The 20,015-nt window shown below is 36.3% G+C and overlaps 1 protein-coding gene across 1 annotated transcript in view; it reads left to right on the top strand.

Moving 5' to 3' along the window:
- plxna1b (plexin A1b) overlaps positions 1–20,015 on the top strand; it is a 152,160-nt gene that overhangs the window by 89,049 nt on the left and 43,096 nt on the right. The window contains exons 10-13 of the mRNA XM_067374658.1: positions 6,803–7,003; positions 14,476–14,572; positions 16,523–16,713; positions 17,986–18,137. Of these exons, the coding sequence (XP_067230759.1) occupies positions 6,803–7,003; positions 14,476–14,572; positions 16,523–16,713; positions 17,986–18,137 (641 nt within the window). The remainder of the gene's footprint in view (positions 1–6,802; positions 7,004–14,475; positions 14,573–16,522; positions 16,714–17,985; positions 18,138–20,015) is intronic.

The raw sequence follows: 20,015 nt of genomic DNA on the forward strand, positions 1-20,015 counted from the left end.
TACTCACGGTTATGGAAAAGGGGCGGGGTCTGGTTGAGTTAGTAGTGTGTTGATACTCTCGGTTATGGAAAAGGGGCGGGTCTGGCTGAGTTAGTAGTGTGTTGATACTCATGGTTATGGAAAAGGGGCGGGGTCTGGCTGAGTTAGTAGTGTGTTGAAACTCACGGTTATGGAAAAGGGGCGGGGTCTGGTTGAGTTAGTAGTGTGTTGATACTCATGATTATGGAAAAGGGGCGGGGTCTGGCTGAGTTAGTAGTGTTGATACTCATGATTATGGAAAAGGGGCGGGGTCTGGCTGAGTTAGTAGTGTGTTGAAACTCACGGTTATGGAAAAGGGGCGGGGTCTGGTTGAGTTAGTAGTGTGTTGATACTCATGATTATGGAAAAGGGGCGGGGTCTGGCTGAGTTAGTAGTGTTGATACTCATGATTATGGAAAAGGGGCGGGGTCTGGCTGAGTTAGTAGTGTGTTGAGACCCATGGTTATGGAAAGGGGCGGGGTCTGGCTGAGTTAGTAGTGTGTTGATACTCATGGTTATGGAAAAGGGGCGGGGTCTGGCTGAGTTGGTAATGTGTTGAAACTCATGGTTATGGAAAAGGGGCGGGGTCTAGCTGAGTTAGTAGTGTGTTGAAACTCACGAGGTGTGTTCGACATCGGCCGCGGCTGGATGTAACCGATCGGCGAGAGTAGCCACGTGCAGGCGGGGAGGAGCTGAAAACGGAGACGTGAAGTCGGACACTTTCTGCTTCCCAGAGTGACGCTCACGCTGCGTTTGCATCGGTTTGCATACTTTATCACAGCTGAAGTGAAATAAATGCAATATTTGACTAATACACTGATGTTTCACAGTCATTTTCATTCAAAACTTTATGTACTGCTTACAGCGTCTGTTTTTACAAGAATAAAGTTCAACATAAGCATATGTTATTTAAATAACAATGTAGTGGGGTCTTTGTTTTTTATCCATTTTATTTTGATAAACATGACACCAATATAACATCGCGACTACGTGAATAGAGCTTTAACTGTTATAAAAACACACATTTTTGAGCATTAGTAAAGCTGAAAGCGTGACAATAAGCACAAAACACACGTGATTGTTGTCATGCGGTGAATCCGGCCAATCATGAAACAGCTGTGTCGTCATCAGCGCTCGTGCAGCTCCTCTTGAGAAACTGCGCTGGCTGCCTCAAGCGGCTGATCTCAAATCGCTCTCGTGGTACTTTAAAGCCATACGTCACAGTCACATGATGTCAGCGCTGTCTCAAGTCGGACAACATTTCTTACCGTCATGCACTGCTTCAAGTCAGCCGCCGATCGGTCTTTGCGGCGCTGCATCAAGTCGAACAAGCCTACGGTTATGGAAAAGGGGCGGGGTCTGGCTGAGTTAGTACTGTGTTGAAACTCACGGTTATGGAAAAGGGGCGGGGTCTGGCTGAGTTAGTACTGTGTTGAAACTCACGGTTATGGAAAAGGGGCGGGGTCTGGCTGAGTTAGTACTGTGTTGAAACTCACGGTTATGGAAAAGGGGTGTCACATGATCCTTCCATTATAATAGGCTAATTAACTTACCGGTGATTTTATTTACCTTCCAAAGCCAAGTTTGACTTCTTACATATTTGGCACAGAACTTTACAAATGCATTTGTGTATTCTGCACTTTGTTGTAGTTTGTTGCTCATTGTTTTGAGCAGGTCTCTGCTGAACGTTTGTTCATCATTTGAGTGAAAAAAGCAAGAATATATCAGCAGAGGCTTTGAGTCGGAAAAGATTTGAATCAGTGCGGCAGAAAGAGTCTGCTCTTCATTTTTAACACATGATTTGCTTTTACGGTGTCTGTTCCTTCACATTTCCAGTCACGTCGCACTGATATTCCTTGTGTAGGATTTTTTCTTATCTTCCGACCTCTTTTCTTGGGAGTGAGCGAACAACTAGAAGACAAGTGACAGCTGGTTTAAGTCGAGACGATAGAAGTGAATGTTCAGGAGTTTTATCACATACATGCAGTGAAACACCGCAGTCGTCATAACAACAGCACTAATTACAGCGTCTGCATTCCATAGAGACCTTGAAAACAGGTCGCATGGCCTTTGATGTCACCCCTGACCCCATTACCCACAATTCTCTGCTCCAAGCCTGTTGTTTTCGTCTTTGTTCATCCATTTTCTCTCTGCTCCTTTCTTCTCAGTTCATATCCGCCACCCTGTTTTATCTCCCCCCCCACTATGTAATATTCATCGCTGGGATGCATTGGGCAGCTGAAGCACAGATCTAATCCACTTTGAATAATTAAACCAGAGGAGGAGAGAGAGAGGGAGAGAAGGAGGTGCAGAGAAATGACTTTATCAGACTGATTACTTCCTCTCCTGTCTTCCCTCTCACTTTCGCTTTCTTTGTTCTTGGCGGCCAGCACACATTCTCTCACGCTTTCCCCACCTTCCGTCACTTTTATATTTATATGCATCACTACTTATTTTTAGCATGTTGTCTCCCCTTCAGCTCTGCTACAAACGCCGGTGAGCTGCTGCCTTCCTAGACTGTATTTTTAGGCCTCATTGGGGCTCCGGATGCGGAGACTGTTCCAGAAGATAGGCAGCAGCTCTGTGCTGTCCTGAAAGATAACTCGTTTTGGGTGAATTCTAAAGCGGAATCATATTGTGTCCTTCACAGAAAAGACTATTCCAGAATGCTTTGTGGTGAATCATGAATTATGCTGCATTCAAGTGCGAACGATCATATTTGTGGGGTGTTCACATGAATAACGCCAGTGTCACAATTACCGGTGGGAAATCTGTCGGGATTTGAGGTTGAACAAAATCTGTGTCAATTAGTAAGTCATGGCTCATGGAAAGTCTTTAGTATCAGTGTTATTTTAGTATTATTTATATACTATTATTGTATTTATTCATATTTTAAATTTCTATTTTGCTTTAAAGCTGCAGTCTGTAACATCTTTTGATTGAAAATGACCCTAAATCAATTTTTGAGCAAGTACATAACCAGCCAGTGTTCAAAACTATCTCCTTACCTTAGCGTGATTCACAACAGCAAGCTTGTAATAATGTTTCCTAATCTGGATGGTACTGGTGGGTTTCCACAGGAAATTCGAGCATGCAGCCGTTCGTCTTTGTGTCATTACGTCACGCTTTATAGGCTTTTCTCACACTAAATGCAATAATAAAACTTATCATTTTGATGGCGGTGTGTAATCCAGAAAGGTCTAAATGACAGTCATCAGTGACAACTGGAGTTTCACCCGTAGTCAAAAGCAAAAGACTTTGGACTGTGGAGTGGCTACAGAAATTGAAATCTACAGGTAATGCTAATACACACTAAATACATAGTCACGCAATGCTAGTGTTGTTAACATTAACAATTTGAGACAGCTTTAATTAATTTTTATTTCAGTTTTAGTTTTAATAACTTTTTTTTAATTAGCTTGTAGTTTTACGTTCAATTTTCATTTAAGCTTGTTTTAGGAATTTCGTTTTGTGCATTTGTAATATATAATAGTTTTAGCTTTTTATTTCTATTTAGCTTTATTTAATTTTTATTTCAGTTTTAGTTTTAGAATTTATTTTATTTCAGTTAGCTGCCAAGGCAATATTTCTAAAGTATTTTAATTATAAGTTTTTCATCTAATATTAGTATTGTATTTTATTTCAGCTTAATTACAGTTACTGACAATGGTTTTTAATAGCTAGTTTTAGTTAACATTAACAACAGCTGATTGGTATTGATCAAATAAATAAGTTGTAATTGTGCATTTCGACTGTACAATTAATTTATTCAAGTATTTTAGGTAACACTTTTTTTAATTTTCACGTTACTACGTGTACTTACTCCAGTAATAACAGTAAATTATGCATAATTACAAGTAACTAGCCCTAAACCAAACCCTAACCCTAACTGTAAATCTATAGTAAGTACATAGTTAATTAATAATAATCGGTACTTATATGAGTAATTACAATGTAATTACGGCACTGTAAAATAAATTTTAACCATATTTTAAACTATTGATGAAGAATAGCTATGATGTTGACAGAAAATACTACTAATTCTTTTGAATTTTGCGACGACAGGCCTGTGAAGCACAGCTGCATTTACGAATTCATTTTCTGTGCCAGTGTAAGAATAAAATACTCAAAACATCAGTCACACACCAAATGCTCAGCCATTGCTGTTGAATTAGCACTAAAAAAGCATATTGTCTTTGTCTATTATTGGAAAAGAGAGATTGCTAATTGCAATCTTTTATTTTCACTGACCAAACTCACATTTCCAAACTTGCAGGAACTTCCCAAGGGAGCCTGAAGGCAGCAAAATTCATCCAAGATTAGCAGATAGAGCCTAGAGAAATGTTGATTTTCTTCTTTAATATGAAAAAGTAATTCAATTTTACCCATTGTTTGTGTGTGCTCTGTATTTATGCTTAGATTATCACATTTTTAGTTAAGTAACATGCTAACGACAGACTCATTGTTAATAGAGTCTTGTGTTCTTCACATCAGTTCTGTCAGGTTGTATTTGCGATGAGATGCTGCTGTCTTTGAAGGCAGCTGCCTATGTAGACAGCACTGGGAACAGCGTCTGGACTGATAGAGAGTGTGTAGATGGGTAATTGTATACAGAAGAGCTCTGACATCTAAACGACGTTTGCTTTCCATTCAATTTAACACAGAAATATTTAAATGAGGCCATTTAATTTAAATAAATTGAATTTAAACATTTAAATTAATTCAGCACACTGACTTGAGAATGATCAGTTGGTTTCTGATGGCCTTCTTGAAGTCGTATTACGGCTCATTTTCCATTTATTGCACAAAGCTGTTGTGAAAGTGGATTTTATGGTGCTTGTGCTTCGGGCCGCTGGAAAGATGTGAGAATGTGAGGTTGCTCTGCCCTACTTACTGGAACAAATATGAATGTTTTACGGGGAGAGATGAGATAATTTAGGAGCAGACATTGTTAAAATAAAACCAATTATCTTTGAGCAGCTTTTGCTGCCATATTAATAATTGTGTTTGTGTGTAATCTACTGTTCAAAAGTTTGCGATTGGTGAGATTTTCAAATAAGTCTCTTCTGCTCACCAAGGCTGCATCTATTGGATCAGAAATAAAGTAAAAACAGTAATATTGTGAAATATTGCTACAATTTAAAATAGTTGTTTTCTATGTAAATATTTGTTCAAATGTAATTTATTCCTGTGATCAAAGCTGAATTTTCAGCATCATTACTCCAGTCCTGTCACAAGATCCTTCAGAAATCATTCTAATATGCCGATTTACTGCTCAATAAACATTTCTGATTATTATCAATGTTGAAAACAGTTTAATATTTTTGTGGAAACCATGATACATTTTATTTTTCATGATTCTTTGATGAATAGAAAGTTTAAAAGAACAGCATTTGTTTGAAATAGAATCTTTTGTAACATTACAAATGTTCCTTTTGATCAATTTAATGCATCCTTGCTGAATAAAAGTATTAATTTCTTTCAAAACAAAAATTACTGATCTCAAACATTTGAAAGTAACACCTGAAAGTCATGATTGTTTTTGAACATTTAGAGCTCAAGGCTTGCTTTCTGCGGAAGACCTTCTACAAATTCTGGTGACGCGTTTTGAACACTTATTTAGCAAACATCCTTTCTGTGCCTTAAACATCTCACTCCTCTTTCCATCTGTAAGGTTGCTGTGGTTGAATTCTGTGTTACAGGCGTGTGGGTGGCTGACCGGCCGTTCTGTGGTCACTCTTTACGCTAAATAAGCACAAGACAGGAAACCAGCGCTGTTACCAAAAATACTGTCAGCTTACAGATGAAATCAGTAACATCAGGAGAATTTGGTTTGAGGAGGAATCTCCTCTGCTGTCTAGACACCGGGAGGATCCAGTGATTTCCTGCTCTTGGTTTTATCCTCTTAATCTCAGTGAGACTCATAAGTGCTCCCTAACGCCGCACTGCATTAAGAACTGATTTCAGAGTTTCATTTATCAGGCCGTCATTCAGAGAGAGGTTATGAGATCTTATTCACTATCAGATTGGAATAACTACTTCCTCTACTCTCTTTCAGTTCTCAGTTCTACTACTATTCACATCCGTAACACTGTTTTTATGGTGTTTATACATAACTAGAGCTTTTGTACTTTTAAACTTTCTGTTCATCAGAAAAAAAAAAAAAAAAGTATCACGGTTTCCACAAAATATTAAGTAACTATTTTCAGCATTTATAATAATCAGAAATGTTTCTTTAGCAGCAAGTCTGCATATTAGAATGATTTCTGAAGTATCATGTGACACTGAAGACCGGAGTAATGAGACTGAAAATTCAACTTTGATCACAGAAATAAATTGCATTTTAACATATTTTACAATAGAAAACAGCTTTTCTAAATTGTAATATGTCACAGTTTTTACTGTATTTTAGATCAAATAAATGCAGCACTGGTGAGCAGAAGAAACTCAAAACTAGATCTTTTGAACAGAAGTGGTGTGGGACTTGACTGATTTGACTCATGTTTTATTCCTTAAGTGTTCAAACACACTCACTCAGAAGTGAGGTATTCTGGGACGTTCTCCAGATAAGCGTCCAGCTCGTTTCTCCTTCAGGTCTTTGCGTGACGTTGCTCCATATGTTCCCCATCAGGCTTGTTTAACCAAATGTCAAACATGTCCTCTGGTCTGGTCGACTGATGATTCGATGTCCTTCCTGTGTTTTGTTGTTTTAATAAGAATAATTTCCATGTTTGATTCAGCTGATGATAAGAGATTTTCATCTTTTTTTTTTTTTTTATTACAGGATTGTCCTCAAATTCTGCCATCCACACAGATCTACGTTCCCGTCGGCGTCCCGAAGCCCATCACGCTTGCGGCCCGGAACCTTCCACAGCCTCAGTCCGGTCAGAGGAACTATGAGTGCATCTTCCACATCCAGGGCGAGACGTACAGTGTGACGGCGCTGCGCTTCAACAGCTCCAGCATCCAGTGCCAGAAAACCACAGTGAGTCTCACACACCATCTCACACGAGTCTTCAAGACTCCATTCAGCAACATTACGCTTACAAGCACTCGTCTTTAAAGAATAGCTGTTTATTGTGACAGAAACATACTAAAGTATTTCACACTTGAGGTTTAGCATATACGACCATTCAAAAGTTTGGGGTCAGTATGTTTTTTTTTTGTTTTTTTTTCAACAAGGATGCATTAAATTGATCAAAAGTGACAGTAAAGCCATTTAAAATGTTACAAAATATTTCAAATAAAGGCTGATCTTTTGAACTTTCTATTCATCAAGCAATAAAATGTATCACAGTTTCCACAAAAAATACAAAGCTATACAAATGTGTTCAACATTGATAATAGTCAGAAATGCTTCTTGAGCAGCAAATCAGTATATTAGAATGAAGGATCATGTGACACTTACGAAAGCCGATTTCCACCACATTAGGAAAGAAATCATGCTTTGGTAAATCATAAATATGAAAAGAAAAGTCAAAATTATGACAGAAGTCACAGTTAATAGAAAAAAATCATGATCATTACATAAAAAAACATTAATTTATGTAAATATAATTTACAAAATAATTGTTTTTATATTTAAACAATTATATTTTTTTATACTTACTACTTTTTAATCTTAGTTTTGGCTTTTTCTTATAGTTGCTCATAATTATTATTTTTTTTTTATCTTATGACTGTATCTCATAATTTCGAAATTTTATATTGAAATTAATTTTTATTTTATTATGATTTACAAAAGCCTGATTTTTTTGTCAGGAATGGACTTCCATAGACACTGAAAATTCAGCTTTGCATCACAGGATAAATTACATTGTAACATATAATCTCATAGAAAACAGGTATTTCAAATTGTATAAATATTTCATTATTTCAATAAATATTGAGCAGAAGAGACTTCTTTCAAAAACATTAAAAAGTCTTACTGACTAAAAACTATTGAAAGCCTGTTTAATGTCCACTATAGCGCCTCGTGTGGCAGCGCTGAGAATGCAGCACGGACTTGCGTTGTTATTTGTGGTCCAAAACATTTCAGATGTCATGTGGCAACAACTCATAAAAAAGAGCTTGCATTAGTGTTTGCGTTCACATCCTTGCATAGTCACTCAGTGAAAAGCATCATGCTAATCGCTGTATGCTGATATAATCTTCACATTAATATCAGCAGTGCTGCATTGATTGAAACCTTGATGGAAGGTTAGTCTGAATATGATGGTCTAGAATCAATGAGCTGAGCTCCTGTCACGTGATCATATCAGACACATGCATGTACATACAGACACGCCACTCCTGATAACGCATGCTGGGTCTTAACAGATCAATACAATAATGAGAATGCTAATCTACATTTGTGTGTGTGTGTGTTCTGGTTATCTATCCAGAGTGGAAGATTAAAGTGAACTTGTGTTATTCCTACACACACACTGTTGCAAACATACTTAATAACCGGCGCATTGATCTAATAAGAAGAATGCCAGATGAGAACAGTATTTATATCCAAACACACTCACACACACGCAGACTGTGTCTCATTGTTTTGTTGAAGCAGGACAGATGGTGAAGGATTCGTCCTGCTGTCCATTAGTTGAAAGCAGAAACTTATTTGGCAGACTTTGAGCATTATAAACAGTCAGGCCTGTCTAGATGGGTGTGTGTTTTTGGACACGAGCTCTTCTTGTTGTCTGGGTTTGGCTGTGTGTTCCTCTCTGGATGATACGGTTGTATTGTGTTATTGTGGTTTCCATCTGAAGGCTCTTCTTGCACCCTAGTGGTCAGAACGCACCCAAAAACTGCATCAGCGTCACACACAAACACACTCCGCCTCTTCAGCCTCCTTCCTCGTGGCGTCTGAACCACATCCAGACACTCAGAGCTGTGATCGTGAGCTGGCGCTCGGCTGCATGGGAAAACCACAGCTGACATTCCTCTGACTGGATACAGCTGCACATGGAAAGCAGGAAGTGAGAGAGGCTCATGGGAAATGTGGTTTGAAGGGCTGTCAAGCTAGATAATTACAAATTTATTCTCTTCTGCTCACCAAAGCTGTAATATTTATCTGATCAATAATACAGTAAAAACAGTAAGATTGAGAAAAGTTTCCAAATGTTTTCTATGTGAATATATTATAAAATTTAATTTATTCCTGTGATTTTTAGCATCATTAATCCGATCTTCAGTGTCACATGATCCCTCAGAAACCATTCTAATATGCTGATTTGCTGCTCAAGAAACATTTCTGATTATTATCAATGTTGAAAACTGTTGTGCTGCTTCATATTTTTGTGGAAACCGTGATACATTTTTTTATAGTATAGAAAGTTCAGCATTTATTTGAAATAGAAATATTTTGTAACAATATAAATGTTTTATGAAGACAGTAAAACTGACGTACGATATCAGCACAGACTGTCATTGTGTTTAATCCATCTTCCTTTATGAAGCTCTTTCAGTCTGTCAGAAAACAGGCTGAACGGAGAATAGAAACTAATAGTGCGGCTCTCGTACAGCTGATGATGGCGGCAGGTGTGCGTGTGTGTGTGAGAGAGAAAGAGTGTGTGTGTGTGTGTGTGTGTGTGTGTGTGTGTGTGTGTGTGTGTGTGTGTGTGTGTGTGTGTGTGTGTGTGTGTGTGTGTGTGTGTGTGTGTGTGTGTGTGTGTGTGTGTGTGTGTGTGTGTGTGTGTGTGTGTGTGTGAGAGAGAGAGAGATAGTGTGCGTGTGTGTGTGAGGTGCAGCAGAGTTCTGATGAGAACCAATTAGAGGAGACACAGATAAAAAATGATGATTAATTACAGTGTGAGAGCGACACAGCAGTAATAGATACTACGGTAAAGAAAAATGAAGCAAGAGAGGAAGAGGAGAGATGGAGACTGTAGCCGGGGGCGTTCAGGAGCAGAAGAGGCTTTTAGAAACTCACTGCACCTGCTTCAGTGAGACAAAGTGTGTGTCTTTGTGTGACTGTGTGTGTCGGGACAGCAGATATGGACCTGGTTTAAATTATTAATCACTCGAGAAGTAGTTTACAATTGAATATGCGGGGACTTGAGAGTAATTATTATTGTAATGGCAGTTGTCATGGTATGAAGATGAATCTGAATGATGCATTATTCTCTCACTCTTAACTGACGTATAGATGGAAAACAATAAGCCACAAGCTGTGGCAACAGCAATATAAGACTATTTGCAACATTTAATTTTGCACTATTTTATTCTATACTCATCTCTGTTGCTTTATGTGTATATATCTTTGAATAAGCAACAAATAAGGCTTTTAAATCTGATTGAATGAGATGAGTTTGATATGAGCACACACTCTTATTATGTATAATATGCAATCTTAGAAAAAAAGGTTTCTAGAGTATATGGAACCTTAAACGGTTCTGTCAGGTGCTTCATATATAGAAACTTTTAGGGGTTCCATCATTTTATAGATTGATATATTTTATTATGTAAACATACTTTATCACTAGAAAACATCTGAAATAATCCATTAAACATGAAAGTATTTTGCAATCATTTAAGATATTTGTCCTTATGTAGAACCATTTTGGCTTTAAAATAAGAATCCTTGATTCTATATAGAACCCCATTGAACCTTATATTTGCATCGGGGGGATTGAGACATGTTCCCACAGTGAGGGTCCTGCTCCAGGACACAATAGCCAGGGTCAGAGGAAGGACAAGATCATTAAACCATCAGCTGAACGCCACTAAATCAACATCCTTCGGTGTCCCACATGAGACTTGAACCGCCAACCGTCTGATTACTGCTGTGACGGTGTGAAGATCAGGCCGTCACAGCAGTAAAAAAATAAATAAAAATTCACTAGTTTGTATTTTTATTTCTTTTTGGAGTTTAACTTCAATTTGCTTTTTTCATCATTGCTTTTGTCTGTAATGCATTTAATTATTTATTTATTTATTTATGCACTTACAGTATTTGTGCATGCATTAATGCATTTATTAATTTATGCACTTACAATATTTGTGCATGCTTTTATTTATTTGTTTATGCATTTACAGTATGCATGCATTAATTTATGCACTTACAGAATTTATGTATTTACACACTTAAAATATTTATGTATGCATTAATGCACTTATTTATGCACTTACAGTATTTATTTATTATAAGTATTTGTGCATGTATTAATGGATTTATTTATTTATTTATGCACTTACAGTATTTATTTATTATAAGTATTTGTGCATGTATTAATGGATTTATTTATTTATTTATGCACTTACAGTATTTATTTATTATAAGTATTTGTGCATGTATTAATGGATTTATTTATTTATTTATGCACTTGCAGTATTTATGCATGCATTAATGGATTTATGCATGCATTATTTTTTTTTCCCATTTTCATTTTTAAATTAGTTTTCACTGCTGGTATTTATTGCTGTAGTGATTTTGGTTAACAGTAATAATCTTGGTGAGGCAAGGAAATGGGAAGCACATGTTCTGCTGTGGGCGTCTGTGTTCTCTTTTTATAGAACACATATATTAGTAAATGAAATGAAACCCTTTGCAGTGATTATCATATAATACAGGCCACTCACACACGCAAGCACACTGTCCTCTTCAGCCTTGCCGTGTCATTTCTCGTTTATTTAATTAGGCAAGCGCTCGTCTTCCCACGCCGGTGAGAGGTTAACCGGCTGCTCAAACTCGTCAGTCTCTCGCCAAATGAATCGATCGCACGTCTGCAGCCTGCAGGGTGAATGAATTACCATAACATACATGTAAGACAGACCAGAGCTCTTTTTCAGACCATAAATCATGTTTCATATCTGAACTAATGAGAGACCAAATCATTAGTGCTTAGTTAATTATCCGTAGCTCATGAGTGCAAATGGAAATAATGAATGACAGATGAGTGTGTGTGCTTTATACTAAGACAGGTATCACTGTTATCGCGTATATGAGGCGTATATGGGGGGGGGAGGGGGGCTTTGCTTTCTAACAACCGAATGCAAGCCTTCTCTCAAAATAATTATCTGAGCATGACTGGTACCGAATCCCTCTCGCTCCCTTTCTGAAGCATTTCATTTATTTATTCCTCCGTGTTGCCGTTCTCGGCGCTGTGGTGAAGCGCTGTAGTGCTCCTTCATTAATCTCTATTCAGTGATTCATGCTGTCGCTCTCTCCGGCAGTTCAGACGTGTCTCTGTGTGTTTCCTCATGTGAGTCCTGCTGACTTCACCATCACCAACACTGATACACACACACATGAATATTCCTCCTGCTCTCCTGTAGCCTTGATTGCTCTCAGGGCATGAAAAACAAGATCTGGAATTTTTTACACATATTTTTCAAAGAGATTTTCAGATGTCCACATGAGTGGACACTATGCGTTTTTGGTTTTAACTGAAGAGATATTGTATTAAACATAATACAGTAATAACACAGTAATACTCATAAAATCATATGAAAACTATAAAATATATACAAAAAAATAATGCAGCTTCAATTATTGCAAACGCAATTGAGTTTTTTCCTCTTCAACCAGCAAAGGAAGAACTTCATACAAGCTGAACGTTGCATGTCTTTGATATCAGAAATTGAGGATGTGATTCAATCAAAGATCTGGTGGAGGTACAGCTCTGTGGAAACCCAACTCAGACTCTTTGTAGATAAATCTCATGCTCCCTCCAGTCTCCAAGAGTGTGTTGATATTTACCCTTATTAGCTGATAATTCTGATTGTTTAAAATGGTCAAATTTCTATCATAGCTCTCCTCTCTAAGAAACCCTCAGATTGAAATCTACATTGAGCTATTGATGTTTTCAGACTATGGAAAAAATTCGCGATCAGGTGTTTTCAGTCTCATCCGAAATGAGCAGTGTTGAAGGTAACACATTACAAGTAATGTGCATTACGTGATCAAATTAGTTTTTTGATGTAACAAGTAAAGTAGCACATTACAGGTAAAATGCATTACGTAATCAGATTACTTTTTTGATGTAACCAGTGAAGTAACGCATTACAAGTGACATGCATTATGTAATCAGATTACATTTTGACGTGACTGCAAATTACATTCTAATAACACAAATACATTTAGTTAGTGTAGATCAAATATTTTCAAGAACAACAGTCACAGTAATAGTATGAATTCAGCTACTGTAGAAGTGTAGCTGAAATATAGCTAGCGGACAGATGATTAATCAGAATTTCCTCCCAATCTAAAATGAAAAAATGAAAATTTATGTCAGTAATTACTCACCCTGATTTTGTTCCAGACCCATAAGACCTTCAGAACACAAATATTTTTGATGAAATCCGAGAGGTTTTTTCTTTTTTATCCCCCATAGACAGCAATTTAACTACCATTTTTAAGGTCCAGAAAGGTAGTAAAGACATTAGTCAACATGACTGCAGTGGTTCAACCTTAATTTTATGAAGCAACGAGAATACTTTTTGTGCGCAAAAACAAAAAAAATAACAAATGGAAACAATGTAGGAGAATGACATAGAAGACATTGTTGAATATTGTTGAATTGTTGAACACTTTTTTTTTTTTTTTTTTTTAACCTGCAACAGTCTCCTAGGATAGAAGGAATGGATGGATATTCCAGAGCAACTTGGCCTTTCTGACTGGCCATCTTGGTTTAGAGAAAAAAAATCCACACAGAATGGCTTGCTTCTGGGTAGAAGTGTATAGGATGATGCACTAAAGTCCACTGCAGTGGTTGATGTGCAACTGTCCAATCAAAGCCCATGCATACCCAAGAAAATGGCTTTTTGAATGGACTTTAGTCACTGGGTCACCGTAGTGACCTCTATGCGTGAAAGGGTTAAATATATTTAAAACCATTAATAAGTGATTTTCTATGTAAATCTAATAAAGTGTAACATAATGTGACATAAATGAGTGTACATTTTGATTCATGTTGAATACAAATTTACAATATTTCTGACGTCATTGCAGAAATAAATGGGTTATGAATGATGTTGCATGTTAAAACCATTGTACAAAGCAATGATTTCTCTGTAACTATAAAAATAGCAACCAAAACACTCAGAACAGCCTAGTAACTGCATAGCAATACATTAAAAACCAAACACACACACACACATACCTGAAGCTCTTCTCTGGACCTATAATATTTTGAGCAAACAACAGTTATGTTAAATAAAAGAACTAGACGTTGTTTGTCTTGGGAAAATGTCCAGTGGGAGAGCAGTCTCACTGAAACTTTAATGACAGGGAGGAAGAGTTGAGTACGGATGAAAAGGGTTGTTGCTTACGGATGTTTTTTGGGATGATTTCTTCTGCCTTTTCCTCTGGGTGACCAAACACAAGAGTTCAGAAGAACATTGTTTTAAAGCAACTGTCTGGCATGACCCTAGCAAGTTTTGCATGGTCAAACAATGTTCACTTTACTATAAATCTTAACCATTCATGCGTGTCTTAATTGCATTACACTAATTTGTGTTTTTGTGTTGCAGTATAACTATGAAGGAAGTGACATCAGCGATCTCCCTGTTGATCTGTCTGTGGTGTGGAATGGAAACTTCATCATCGACAATCCTCACAACATACAAGGTAAACATGGCAACCACTGCGGCATGCTGTAGTGGGGTAGCCTAGCAACCTTCACAGCATGCTGCAGAGACTTGCAGCATTTATAAATGTTTCAGAGCATCTTTTGCTTGTGTAAACAAGTGTGCTTTCACAATTTGTAAGCGGGAAAAGTAGGTGCAATATTGTAATAAATTATTCCTGTCCTTCAGCGCTGTTGTGCTGCTCATTTGTGATTGATAATCCTGGCATCATTTTAATCTCATGCTGCTGTCCATTCACAGCAGATGTGGGATATTTCATAACTCTTAAGGTGATGATACACAGAGCAACTTTTTGAGCAATGTTGCTGGGCAATGTTGCCGTCAACGGGCAACCTGGTGAGACTCAGGGCAACTAATTAGGGCAACGGACAGTTGGCATCATCCAATCAGAGAGGAGCAAATCTATTGCCAACCTAATAAATACTTTATTATAAACACTTGTAAGGCACTTTATTTCAACTTTTTTTTTTTTTTTTAAGATATATTTTTGGCGTTTTTGCCTTTATTATGATAGGACAGTGATTAGACAGGAAGCAAAGTGGGAGGGAAAGGACCACGAGCCGGGACTCGAACTCCAGTTGCCCGAAGCGCATTGGCACTACATGTCGGCGCGCTGCCCATGAGGCCATCGGCGCTGTCATTTTCTTTGTTTTTATCAAATAAAATTGCTTTTCTGATCTGATTTGTGATGTGAAAAGGGAGAAGAGCGAGTTTGGCAAAAGGTGGATTCGAACCTGCGTCTATCGTATCAAAAGCTACTTTCACTTGCACCCTACCACCTACGCCACTTCAGGTTAAATTACAGCCAACGCACATTAAATTGGACACCTGTTGGTATTTTAAGCATTAAATGAGGTAAATTCCCTGTTTTGGTGGTTGCAATCTTATTTGAAATTTCTAAAATCTCCAAGCCTGTCACGTGATCGGCTGCTAACATTCTTATTAGAGGATCTAAAAAAAATTGCCTACAACCAATCTAAAGCATCCAGATAGAAATGTGTTGCTCATTCTCAATGGGAAAGTGCCCAAGCAACATTGCCCGGCAACATTGCTCAAAAAGTTTCCCCGTGTATCATCACCTTTACTTCTGACCGTAAGTTCCATTGACAGAGTCTGAATATAGCATCTAAAAAATAAAATGGAAATGTTATCATTTGCAGTTTTTTTGATTGTCCATAAAGACCAAAGACAAAGGATAGATGGTTGTCAGGGGTTTTCAGTCTATTCGATGCCAAATATGATCATCCTCGTGCGAAGGATCCAGATCTTAAAAATACATCTAAATATTATTTGGAAAAGTTAATTATTGTTTTTCTTCTTACTATATATTCTTCTTTCTACTCATTATTTACTTATTTAATTTCTTATTTTAATATACTTTTATTTATCTATATATTCCTTTATTTATTTTAATACATTATTTTTTTATTCAATCATTTATTTAGTTTTTTAATTAATTTATCTATTCATTTATTTGCTTATTTTAATCAAATATTTATTTATTTTCTTATTTTAATATAATTTTGTGTATCTATTTTAATCAAATATTTTTATTTTAATCTTATTTATTTATCTATTTTCTTATTTTTAATATACTTTTTCATTAATTGATAAATCATTTTAATTTTTATTTTTTTGTTAATTTTAATATTATTTATTTCTTAGTTACTTATTTTTTTATCTAATGTATGTTTGTTTGTTTGTTTTAACCTATTTTTAATTTGTTACATATTTACACTGTTTTTCTCGGAACATTTTCCCAGATAGCAACCAGAAGCTTTGAGTTTTGTGTTTCTGCATGAGTTTCCAAGTGCTGTTCTGTGCACTTTTGCGAGTAGCGAGCTTGAAAGTTCAACATCCTGGTTTGAACGGGATGCAGCATGATTCAGTATGTCCATAATCTTACATGGAGCTGTCTTCCTCTCTCCAGCACACCTGTATAAGTGTTATGCGTTGAGGGAGAGCTGTGGTTTGTGTCTGAAGGCCGACCCCAGCTTTGAGTGCGGCTGGTGCATTCAAGACAGGAAGTGCTCTCTGCGGCAGGAATGTGCCCAGCCGGAGAACACATGGATGCACGCCACCACAGGCAACAGCCGCTGCACGCACCCGCGTATCACCAAGGTCAGTTACACAACAAACCCAGGGATATGGGTTTTTTTTGTATTATATGGATTTCCGTATTTACCAACCTGAGCAGTATGACTGTAAATCCCTTAAATCCAAGGAGAAATAATTGCTGATTGAATTATTGATTTTTAAAAAAATATATATATATATTTTTTTTTATTTTATAAATGCAAATAATGAAATATTATTTTAAATAAAAATAATTATTATTATTATTGTTAGTGACATTTAATATTCTTCAAAATAATATGTTATTATTTACATTTTAAAAAGTAAAAATCAGTGAACATTACTATTGCATTAATATTATTTATATTATTATTATTATTATTATTATTAATAATATTATTATTATATATTATTCTTTAACTATTGTTGTTATTATTAATGAGTAATTATACACATTTTAATCTATAGTACAATAGTATTAGTGCAATAATGTTTATTGATTTAAAAAAATATTTGACTTATCCAATATGACAATTATTTACATTTAAAAAAATAAGGAATAAGCTTTTCCCTTCTTTTTTGTCATTAGCTGATCACATGCCTGTCAAACCTTTGATATCATAACATGTTCCTCACAGATGATGTTACAGGTGCTGAGGGACAGTTTTCTTCTTTCTTTCTGCAGTACCTGACTAAAACAGACTCAGTTCTTGATGGTCTTCCTCTCTCTCTGTTTCTCTCGAAGTAGATTTTCTTTTCAACTTCCAAATCCTCCTGTCAGTGGAATATTAACTTTTAGAACGTCTACTTACTAAATTTACATCCCCTCGTGTTAATTAAACTCCTCCTTTGTTCTCGTCATTCGATTTCTCATGCGTTCTCTCTATCTGTGTGGCGCCGCTGTCGTCTTTTACTTATTAGATTAGGTGTTAATTTAATTTGGAGAAGAATGAATTTATCACATGGATTATTAGCACACCATAGGCGCTTTGAGAGCCATCTGTTCAGAAGATGTACACCTATTCTCTGCTCTTCTGCTTTACTCTCTCTCAAGCTGCGCTTTCGTATTTTCAACCGACTATCTGTATAAATGTGTGAATGTCAAATTAAAGCAGTCCCTCTGAAACCAATTACTGTTTGCTTCTGCGCTTCTTGTTTCGCTCTCCGCGTGATGCTGTTGTTAGTGTTTGTCTCCTGCACTGTTTGGCTGAAGGTCTCGGATGCCGCAGATGAACTTGGATCTGATGTTCTTCACCAAACTCTTGCTTTTAAAGGAATAGTTCATTCATGTTCTTCTGTTGATCTGTCCTGGTCCAGCTGTTTCCTGAAACCGGTCCACGGCAGGGCGGAACCAGACTGACCATCACCGGAGAGAATCTGGGCCTTCAGTTCAAAGACATCCAGAACGGAGTGCGGATCGGGAAAGTGGCCTGTCAGCCCATCGAGGAGGAATACGTCAGCGCTGAGCAGTGAGTCTCTGATACAGACAGTTTACAATTTAAAGTGCCCCTGTTATGCTACTTTAAAGGTTCCTAGTTTTGTTTTGGAGTCTCATAAAACAGGTTTACATGCATTCAAGGTCAAAAAACACTTTAACTTTCTCATGATACACATTGCGGTATCAGCTCTTTTCTCACAGTGTCTGAAACAGTTTGATAAAGGATTCGGTCTCATTAATGTATTGTTACATTAATATGTAACAATAAAATAAGTTAATAAAATACGTAATCTCTCTTCCCTTTGAGCTGTTATTTTTATGAGAGGTTGTAACATGGTAAAGTAAGTTGTTTAAAATAAGTTGAGTAAAATAAATTTACCATTTTCCATCATCTAATACGTAATCTTTAAAAACACGAATTTAATAACAGATTTAGTCTCAAAATAAATATCCATTATTCAAACTGTACATTATAATGTTGTGATGCTAAAATTCACTTGTAGCTTTTAAAACGATTGATTTGAGTTTTGAGTTTTTAAAATTATTTATCAAATTTTAATATCAGCCATTTTTTTTATTTTATATATGGGTCAATGACGGGTGACGGGTCTTTTTTTTTTTTTTGCCTTAATAATAATAAAAAACTAAGATATGACATCCAAAGTATGTAATGTAGTACAACTAGATTTTTAATTATATTTTGCTACATATAAAGGTATTTTAAAGATTTTGAAGTGTCAAAAGGTCATTTGGTTTAACCATCCAAAGGCCAATACAGACAGTTCATTTGTGATTAAAATATCTTAAAATGGAATAAATGTATATATTTTTTATTCTGGCATGATTTTATAACATCATATATCAACATAGTGAAAAATGTTATTAAAATTATGTGTAAAAGTCATTGCTTTGTTATGAGAAAGAATGTCCGGAAAAATGAATTTCATTGATGTCATTCGGAGTAACCAATATAAAGGGACCATTTTGGATCAAGTCATGCGGTCAATATCATGTGACAGGATGTGACATCATTCAGACACCTGCAAAGGACCACTTAGTCATGAAGCAAAGTAACTAACTATTTGAAAAATTAATGTTTTCACTTGCTTATACGCATGTCCCGAAACACCAGGTCATTCGGTACAGTTGCTATAAAACATGGAAAATGTTTTAAAAACTTGTACTAAATATAAAACGTTTGATTGTCCTTTTGATAGCTGACTAGATATCAGCCTGTTAGCATTGTTTGAAAATATCGTCATTCAGTATAACCAAAAGTGTCATTTGGTAAAACCGAAATTTTGGTTAAACTTTTTGACTTTTTGGTTGACTAATTTTGTCCATCTTCTAAAAAATGACAAAAGCAGTGTTAATTGATTATAAAAAACACATAATCTCATTGTTAACACTTAATAAAACTTCAAAATTAATTATATCTCCATTATGTTTTTTTACACTTTTAAAAACCTCAACAATGACCCATAAATAGGCCTGTTCACACCATGACCGATAACTATATTAATTTCCACGCCAATAGACGAAATCGTTCTGTTTGTTCTAAGTGTGCACTGCAGTTTTGTCAGCTGCTGCTTTAAATGCTCGAGCTCTTTAAAGCAGCATGGATTCTGAATGTCTGTCAATGTTTTTATGGTTCATCAGCTGGATAAAATTGTTCTGAAAGTGATTCCAATGATGTAATTTCTCTGTGCCGTTATGGTTATAGTTCTGCTAAAGGTGTGGACTCTGCTATTCTTTTTGTCTAGAATGATTTTTTAGAAGTATATTTTATTGTTATCATTACAGTTATCGTCCGTGGTGTGAACAGGCCTTATAGGTCATAATTTTAATATTGATGCATCTTTAACTCGTGTTACTGTAAATCACCAGTGACGTCTGTTTGCCGCAGTCG

The sequence above is a fragment of the Chanodichthys erythropterus genome, chromosome 21, assembly GCF_024489055.1.
Source record: "Chanodichthys erythropterus isolate Z2021 chromosome 21, ASM2448905v1, whole genome shotgun sequence".
Classification (NCBI taxonomy): Eukaryota; Metazoa; Chordata; class Actinopteri; order Cypriniformes; family Xenocyprididae; genus Chanodichthys; species Chanodichthys erythropterus.